The sequence below is a fragment of the Juglans microcarpa x Juglans regia genome, chromosome 3S, assembly GCF_004785595.1.
Source record: "Juglans microcarpa x Juglans regia isolate MS1-56 chromosome 3S, Jm3101_v1.0, whole genome shotgun sequence".
Lineage (NCBI taxonomy): Eukaryota > Viridiplantae > Streptophyta > Magnoliopsida > Fagales > Juglandaceae > Juglans > Juglans microcarpa x Juglans regia.
This window is the reverse complement of record NC_054599.1, coordinates 13239103-13249129: the sequence shown is the minus strand read 5'-3', so window position 1 is coordinate 13249129 and position 10027 is coordinate 13239103. Positions and strand designations below refer to the sequence as shown.

At 37.8% G+C, this 10027-nt stretch overlaps 1 protein-coding gene across 1 annotated transcript in view; it reads left to right on the top strand.

Moving 5' to 3' along the window:
- Positions 1–3208: 3208 nt before the first annotated feature.
- LOC121257567 overlaps positions 3209–10027 on the top strand; it is a 32944-nt gene continuing 26125 nt past the window's right edge. Inside the window, exons 1-6 of the mRNA XM_041158619.1 lie at positions 3209–3512; positions 4375–4981; positions 5091–5215; positions 5303–5397; positions 5476–5715; positions 6235–6325. Of these exons, the coding sequence (XP_041014553.1) occupies positions 4398–4981; positions 5091–5215; positions 5303–5397; positions 5476–5715; positions 6235–6325 (1135 nt within the window). The 5' untranslated portion in view covers positions 3209–3512; positions 4375–4397. The remainder of the gene's footprint in view (positions 3513–4374; positions 4982–5090; positions 5216–5302; positions 5398–5475; positions 5716–6234; positions 6326–10027) is intronic.

The following is a 10027-nucleotide window of genomic DNA, read 5'->3' as shown; positions in this document are numbered from 1 at the left end:
ATTTGAAGAGTCTTGCACTCATTGAAAATTCTTAGATTTTTCAACATCTTGCCCCCTTGAAAGTCCTCTTTTGAATTTGATTGGGCTTTGACTTGCTCTTTTATAAATCATGAAATTAAACATAAAAATTTGTTTAGGAGTATCCTAAAGTAAATGGAAACTCAATTCAAGAATACACATTAATTTTTATGATTTCTATTCACTTTTTAACATTTTAGTTTAATAATAAGGTATTTAAAGTGCACTTTCATACATTCATCAGAGTGCAGGCCTAGTCCTTCAACTACCCGACTAAAAAAAATCTCCAACAATAGAATGTCGAGCAACAGGAGCGTCACCTCACAGGCCAAGTAGCCCAGCTAAATGAAAAATTGCGTGATGTCAAAGAGTGGGAGCGGGTTTAGTCCCAAACTGCCTGAACAGACTACCTCCCTATGGGGTAGTAAGGGCGAAGTGTGCAAGAGTCCATCTCACCCTTCTCACAGAAGAGAGTGGGTCCAGCCTTTCGACTACCTGACTACTTATCCCGACTCCCATTGTAGTAAAAGAACGGACCAGCCCCACGGTTGTTCGAAAATATTACCTCCTCGAGGGATTTAAAGGGTGAGTTGGCTTGAGACATCCCGACCTCTTTTTGATGGAGTGCGGGCCGAGTCCTTTGACCGCCCAAATGCTACACCGAGGAATGAGGACATCAACAACATGGTAAAAAGCGGCAAGCACATCGCGTCATAAGCCAAACAACCCAGGTTTGCTAAGTCTTACTCCTGTGAAGACAAAATGAAAGGTTATGATAAATTTCTTATTCTCTAGCTGAATATCAAACTACACGATATCAACAGGCTGGAGCGGGTTCAATCCCAAACTGCCCGAACAACCTACCTCATTGCGGGGCTACAAAGGGAAGTTGCTGCAAAGGCCACCTCGTCCCTCCCGCAGAGGAGAGCAGGCCCAGCCTCCCGGTTGCCCAAACTTTTACCCCAATCCCCATCGCTATAAAGAGCAGACCAGCCCCACAGCCGTCCAAAGAAGTTACCTCCTCGGGAAATTAAGGGGGTGGGTTCGGCTTAAGACATCCCGACCTCTTCTCAATGAAGTGCAGGCCTAGACTTTTGGCTACCCGAGATGAACACTATCTACAACGACAAAGCATCAAGCAACTAGAATGTCGCCTCACATTCCAAGCTGCCCAATTACATGTCAAAATAGAGCACGGTGGTGCAAGGGAAAAAGCTAAAGGAATAGGCAGGGTAAAGTGCATCTGAGAGACCAATGATAAAAGGAAGGAAGCTGGGTTAAGGAAAAAGTAGAAAGACATCGGCCTCATCAATGACATCACTAAAGCACCAATGAGACAACTGGCTAATAAAGATGAACAAAAACCATGCAAATAAGGAATTATCAGCTGGCAGGGTTGTCGAGAGCGGCTTCGATGCTGGTGGGGTGGATTGAAATCATTGGATCCCCCCCCGGCGGGGACTAGAACATGGCCCTTTACTCTCTACATCAGAATCCCTAAGCTGATCGAAAAAAAAGAAAAAAAGAAGAAGAAGAATTCTCACTGGACGAGTCCGATAGGAATTGGCAGGGTAATTACCCCTCTTGTGGCCCGAGTAGTGGGCCTAGGAGGAGCAACTAAGAAAATAAGATACAACCTAGTCCAACACAAACAGGTCCATCAGCTAGCCCACATAGAGGTCGGCCGAGCTAACCCTTGAGAGACCTAGACCTACGGGGAGACACCCCTTGACGCGACTTCCATGTGGAAGCAGACGACATGGGGGATGGGACTTGCCACCCTGGAACTCCTTCAAATGACGTCCATCCCATGAGTACCTGCTAAGTGAGCGAGCAGGAAGTAAGGAGAACCCTTGATCCCTGACAAGATAACATCGACGGGCTACCAAGGTCACCTGTAGAGTAAAGCAAATCAGGAAACCACACTGAGTTAATGACACCATGATTCAAGCTATACACCACATTAATGATGTTGTCATAAATGCATGCCGCAATAAATGATTCTGATAAAAGGAACAGTATAAAGGACATGGGCCCCACTAGGGCAGGTATGATTTGTCCCCCAGACTCTCGGTATAAATAGCGATCCTTAGGTTCAAGAAAACTCTCTTATTATTTGTAAACTTCCAAAATACACTACTGACTTAGGCATCAAAGGCTCCCTAGCCCCAAGACCGCCTTCTCCCAGCCTTCTTCTTCTTCTTCCCAGCCTAACTTTGAAGACCCGAGTTGTTTGAACTTGGCCAAAAGATGCACAAAACATGACGTTAATAGATTAAATAATGATTAGATGAAAAATTTGAAAATTTGAAATTAAATAGTGTTTGTGTTTAAGTGATGGTTGAAAAGAAAATTATGAGAAATTTTGAGATGATATGAAATGAGATACTTTCCCCAAATAATCCCTTAGGTTGGTTTGGATGATGAGTTGAGATGATTTGTGAGTAATAGTGAGATATTTGAGTTGAGATGATATGAGTTATAAATAGTTTGAGTTAAAATGTTTTATGGAATTTTGGGAAATGAGAGAGAAAAAAGTGGAATAAAAATATTACAAAGCTAAAATATTAGTAGAATATAATTTTTTAATATAATTTTTATTTTGTGATTATTAAAAGTTGAATTGTTTTATATTTTTTTTGAAATTTTAGGAAAGTTACAATGATTAAGTAATGATTAGATGAAAAAGTTAAAAATTTGAAATTAAAAATATTTGTATTTGTGGTGTTTGGATATTGAGATAAAATAAGATGAGATGATAGAATGAGATTTCATTATCTAAATGAGACCTTAAACTCTACCAATTCTCTTATTACTCATTTCACAATCAATCAATATAAATATGCCACTTCATTTAAGGGTAGAGAGTTACAAGTTCATTTTCCCTTAATTTGAAGTTAATTATAAAAAAGTTTTGGTTAGGTGTGATTTGGATAGTGAGATGAGATGTGATGGTTTTAAATGAAAGTTGAATAAAATATAGTTAAAATATTATTTTTTTAATATTATTATTGTTTTGAGATTTGAAAAAGTTAAATTATTTATTATATTTTATATAAAAATTTAAAAAAATTATAATAATAAGATGAGATGAAATGAAATGAATTGAGTTGAGATCGGACCTAATCAACTTCGGCAAAGCAATGGTAGGCCTTTTCAAGGCGAGCCGAACATATTTTGCCTTTCGGGCCTTAGAAGTGGACCAAGGGTAACCACAGAGACCCTGCCCATCGTTCTACGCGACATGTCGAACCTACTGCTACACTACGCATGATGCGAGTAAACGTAGAAGTTGCGCACGCCCGCATACGCACAGTTTCAGCTCCCATTGTCCGTGCCCGGCGCTTGCACTTAACTCACGGAAACCCACATCTGATCTCTCTTCCTTGCTAAACGGTCCTTCCGCACCTCCTTTAGCTCTCCTTCCTCTTTTACCGCTCTATTTCTCTTTATGGCCGTGGACCCAATCTAGGTTTTCAAAGCTATCAAATAAGGTATTATCGCTCTCTCTGTATCTCTAACATTCAGTGGACTGTGATTTATCTGAAAATGGGTTGAGTTCTTATGCTTTTGTCTATTTCCACATTCGTTATTGCTCAAAAATTGATGGGAGCAAAGAAAGAAGTCGAAGTTTTTAGACCTTCATAAATCTTAAGGACGATAAATCTGACGAATGAAGAAGTGATAAAGATTTTAAACTTTTTTTATTAAAAGTTATTATATTCTCAATCCAGTGTCTAGAACACATTATCTACATCAATTAAATGGTAAGATTTGATTTGTAAGATTCAAATTTTAAAATTTATTTTTCAAATCAAATTATGCCTAATCACACGTGAGTTCTGCGCACCGGCTTGAGAATATAATTTTTCTTTTATTAATGCTTAGGTTATCAAACTGATTATGCTGAAAGCTACTCTTGGGAACAATATTGGAAATTTATAAAATCATTTTAGAGCACGCTGATTGCTGCTTGTATGTGTAACATCTGTCGTTGTTTCCTTCATCAAAGAGCACTTTAAAGGAAAATAGAAAGTAAATAGAAAACATATGGTCGGGTCTTGTGATTAAATTTGTCTGAAGATTAAATTTGTTAGTGATATACAAAATTTAGAAAATGGATTTTTGAGGATAAACAGAAAAAATTCATGAAATTGATGCCAATATCTTGATTCTTCGTTTATGTGAGAACTCTTGTTTTTTCTTTTTGCTATCCACATTGCGATAAACAGAGTTGAACCAATCAGATTTGAGCAACCCATTTTCACTCAAACCCATTGGAGTACTGGGAGCGGTTTTGGCATTTTCAATCATAATTTCAGGTGTTAACTAATGGCAGTTTATGATGCCATGCAGCAAGCTGAAAATAAAAGGTAGCGATGTATGTGAGGCGAATAAAGTGTAGATATCGGAGATGGGGTTCTGAGTTTCAGCAATCCAAAGGTTTGAGTTGGCCAAACTGCCCAGAGCATGCTTCTTCTCAATTCTTGAGTCGTACACTCGTGAAGAGAAGCCACTCTTCACATAATGGTTTGATCAGAAGACATGTTTTAGACTCTATTACATCCAGGGGTATTGGTGGTTGTAGTACTTACAGTGGTCTGCATGCGAGGCTTAGTTTATATTCAAAGAGTAGCCAGCTACGTGTCTATAGTTCTGAAGGTGATGGAAGGAATGCGAGTCAGGATAAGCATACACCCATCGAAGATGGGAGTAGCTCTGATAAGGGAAAGACTCAGCAACAAAATGTTAATGAAGATGTGAGGCGTTCTGATGCGCATGCTTGGCTTGGGGAGCAAGATCAGAAAGAGTGGCTGGCCAATGAGAAGCTTGCTATTGAGAGTAAGATGAGGGAATCGCCTTTTTCAACCAGACGCGAGAAGTTCAAAACTGAGTTTTTACAGAGGATTGTTCCTTGGGAAAATATATCAGTATCTTGGGAGACATTCCCTTACCATATTCAGTATTTACTACTTGCTCATATCTCTAGTCATTATTACTTTGAATCTTTAGTTTATGATACTTTTCAGTAATTTAAAGTTTTCTTGAATTTTCTTTTTCTGCTCGTATAGTGAGCACACCAAAAATATTTTGGTGGAATGTGCTGCCTCTCATTTGAAACATAAGAAGTTCACTGCGTCTTATGGTGCTCGGTTGACGACTTCAAGTGGGAGAATATTGCTTCAAAGCATTCCAGGTTGGTCACTGACCCTGTCCAAATTTTCAAGACAACTACCTATCTTTGCTTGTGCTTATTAAGAGGATGGAAGTAATAATTCTACAGGCACTGAACTGTACCGTGAGAGATTAGTGAGAGCACTTGCACGGGATCTACAAGTTCCCCTACTGGTGCTTGACAGCAGTGTTCTTGCTCCTTACGTAAGAGTGTTGACAATTTTTGATTATTTATTTTAGTCAAGGATTTTTATAATAATTTTTCTGTCAATATTGGAGCAGGATTTTGGTGATGATTTTACATCAGAATGTGAATCAGATGATAATGATGCAGAATCCGGGGAGGAGGCTACTTCAGAATCGGAGGTTGACGATGAGAATGATGCGAGCAATGAAGAAGAGTGGTCTAGCAGTGCTGAGGCGAATGTAGATGGTAGTGATAATGATGAAGATGATGTGCAAGCAACTGCAGAAGCGGCTCTCAAGAAGCTTATTCCATGCAACCTTGAAGATTTTGGAAAGGTATTGGATTTTGGGGTATTGGGGTTTGACATTGTTCATTGGTCATATTTGCCTAGTTTAAAATGCAACATGACATAATATAGTTTGAAATACTAGGTGCATCACATCATTCTACAATGTTCATTTATCTATGGTTTTCAGTACAATTTTTACCCTTATAAGGTTTTAAGAGCTGAAAAAGGAATGGAAGATTTTGTAATTGGTGGCATTGGAGGAGTGGTTTTTGAATGTTGATGGTAGTTGGTTGTTTTTAGTAGTAAAAAGGACCGTGCGTGAAAATTGTGGTGAATGTTTGATTCATATCATATTTGACTTGCACTCCTAATGCCTCAATCATTTGGTTCAAAGCAATGCTATCATATATTCATTTCATTGTTGTTTTGTTTTAGGTGGAAGTCTTTAAGATGCTTTAACATGTTCTTGAAACAATTGTAATGGCATGTAGAGAATCTTATAGTAAAATCAATAGGGATCACATACTATGATCTACTTGTCATTATGGAATTACATATGTGGCAGGGGGCCTCTGGAGAATCTGAGAGTTGCACTGAGTCCACAAAGTCCGAGGCGGTTGAATCTGCTAATAAATCCAAACGACCACTAAAGAAAGGTAATTATTCAAACTACCTATGATCTTCATAATATATTTCTATGGTTGTGATGCGTTTCTTTGTTATATATGGCATGGTATCCTTTAAATATGTTGCTCCATACGGGATTAGTCGGGACACTGCTTCTAGACACCTGGTGCCAATAAAAAAAAAAAAAAATATGTTGCTCCATATATGGGGGAGAAATATAAGGTATCTTACCATGCTTGTTGAGTTGCAAATCAACACTTTGAGCATGGATGCCAGATTCAGTACGAAGACCTTGATTAACATTGATTGCTTCACTAAATCTCTCTTCAAAGTTCAAACTGAGACATTTGTATCTTGTGTTTGACATGATATATTCTAACATGTTTCTATGTTATTGTCTTTCCCCTTCAATCTGTTTATTGTCATTACCCACAAAATAAAAAGAAAAGTGGGAAACTTATTATATGGAAAGAGGGATAATGGCAGTTTCAATTTGAGTAAGATTTTGCATCTCTTTTTAGTGGGTAGAAAGTGGACGCAATGCATGTATGAATGTTACTTTATGTATATTTGAGGAATATTACTTTTAGGCTTATTTGAGGTCCAATTCAATGTAAACATTGTGCTTTGGCCTAGGGCTGAGTAGATCTAGGACAACTGAAAGATAGCCTATATAGGTGTCAATTTGCCGCAACATATTATCTCGGGAACGGCCCTACATCTACCTCTCTTGTGACTGCCGTGCTGCAGGAATTTTCTGCAGCAACCTAATCATCCTATTGGCCTCTAATATGACATGCAACACACTCAAATAATCGTGCTACATGCTATTATGATGCCAAATGTCTGGGAATTCATGTAATCATGATTTTTAAGCCATATTTATTTCATAAGGGGAGAATTCAGTTTCATCTTTCCTTCCTTAAGCTGGTAATAGGTATAGAAGACCAGACATTAAATTTAACTTCCTTATAGACACATGCCAATGGGTCCGTGTAATAATTTCTCAAAATAGTTTATTTTGATAGGTAAACACAATAGTGAAACTAATATCTGTTATAGGATTTATCAAAACTCATACCTAAGCACAACTCAACCGTGAGTTCGGAATTAGATGAAAAGGGCAGGCCCTTTAACTTTGACAGTAGCAGTACTCTGCCGTTACAAGTTTTAGGGCATGGGATTAGGAAAGCATGAAGTCCTTTTCTTATGTTTATTCTATCGAAATCTAGAAAGAACTATTGAAAACACTTGCCCAATATTTTGACCTGAACCTGGACAGCAACAGTTTATAGTAATTAGTTTTGGGTTCGAGCTTGTCACTAGTGAGATCACTAATACTCGTTGCAGCCTACAGAAGAATGTTGTTGGGTTTAAAAGGAGTGGAAAACCTAAGGTTAACGGGTGAATCAAATTGCTGGGAGGAAGACCAGTGATTATTCTACTTGAATTGAACTAAAAATTCTCATCTCACTTACCTTGTAATGGCGGCAGCAAAAGAAGAGAATGCTGGTGAGGGCTGCAAGTTATGAGTTACTAGTCTATGGGCTGCTAGCAGGTTTGGTGGATATTTCCAGCACTTCTCCTTGAATTGTTGATGGAAAATAAGGAGAACGGCTGTGGAAGGAGCGACGAACCTGGGAAGGATTTTACTTCATTCTTTGGATAATAGTTCCAGTGCATGAAGGATTGGGAGGGGCATTACACTGAGAGAGTGTAACACCCCGTTCCCATAGGATAGAGATGTTACTAACATTCATAACATAATGCCCGGTAAAGAGATTCATATCTTGAATATACCTCATTTATTTAAAAGCGATAAAATATTAAAAACTGATTTGAACATAATCGTCTCAAAAACTGAACGTAAAGTAAAAGAACATAAATTAATCCTAGGAATGACGTAAAAGACGTCTTATTCTTGTGTGAATTATCATCTATTCCTTCCTAATCCTTTGTACTAAATCTACTCCTGGCCATCCAGCTCTGCATCGTCATAAACATCATCTGTAACAATTAGACATGAAAGAAACAAGAAGACAAACAAGAATGAGTCGAATACTCAGTAAATAGCACATTATACTGTAAAACATAATCTGGCCTAGCATGGATTTAGTTTTTGAAGACTCTTAACAACATATATACATATATCGTCATATATTTACATAGCACATATCTATCCATCATCATGAGCTGAAGCATACATAATATGTAACGTGAATGTATAATAACTTGTTTATCTTGTTTAACATGGAGTGAAACACGCTTAAGTCCGTGTTTCACTTAACTGGCATAACATGGAGTGAAACACGCTTAGGTTCATGTTTCACTTAACTGAGTAACATGAAGTGAAACACGCTTGGGTCCGTGTTTCACTTAACTGAGTAACATGAAGTGAAACACGCTTGGGTCCGTGTTTCACTTTACTTGAGTAACATGGAGTGAAACACGCTTGAGTCCGTGTTTCACTTAACTGAATAACATGGAGTGAAACACGCTTGGGTCCGTATTTCACTTAACTTGTGGTTAACCATGCTTGAGTCCGTGGTACTGTATTAAAATTTCTTATCTTTCTTAATGCATGAGAATTTACTAGGCTTCATGAACTTTCTTAACATGGCATATTCTTGTACATGGCATAACATAACATGACATAGCATAACATGACTAGAACTGAACATTTTATGACATTCCATGGCATACATGATCTAAGTATTACATGAACATGGCATACATGATTTACGTGCTACATGAACATGGCATACATGATCTACGTGCTACATGAACATGTCATACATGATCTAATTATCATATGAACATGGCTTGCATAATTTGACTATTCTATTACATGGCATATTTGACTTGAATTACTACATGAACATCTCATGGCTTTCATATGATTTTAGTAACATTCAATCAATCAAATAACAAATTCATTCATTCAAGCATAATCTCATATTTTATCAAAGATTGTGAAAGGAATCTAACCTTGACTTGTCTTATAGCGTAGCATCACATTTTCATACATAACAATAATATTCACAGTACGCATGCATTCATATGATCATACTATTTACCTCTTAGCGTTGCTTCTTGACTTCCAAGTGATAGCGCGTTACCTATACGAGGTACACGACGTTACTAATCTTCTAGGAAAAAGTGTCCTACTATCTTTCCCACTTGAGCACATATCATAAACTTTAAATCTAATAAAATATCTAACTATATACTGAATTCATTGATTAATCTCAATATTTTATGGCTACTAAAACAATAATATCATATCTAGTCCTTTAAATATAAAATAGTAGAAAATATCTACATATTATGTATTTTATAAAATAACAATGTAATGATTTTGCAACCCAGGTTTAATAATACTGTAGACCCACATTAGAAAACAGTTTTAATAAATTGTAGACCCGCATTAGAAAACAGTCTTTTTAAATATTATACCAGTTTCTGTAAGATTGGGTCCAACTTAAAACATGGCCCGTGTAGAAATAGGTCCTCTTCGAGTTTATAAGGCTCGTGGCCAAAAGGCTTAAGGCTCGTGGCCCACTCTAACATCAGTAACGTAAAAGCCCTAAGGGCTGAGAAAGGAAAGCTCCTGAGAGGAGCATCGTGCTACAGAAGGCAACTAACCGAGGGGAAAAGTAAACTGTTGCGCAGCGACTCTGGGTGACTGGAAGTGACCGGCGGCGCAACTGAGGGAGTCCCGATGGTGCGAC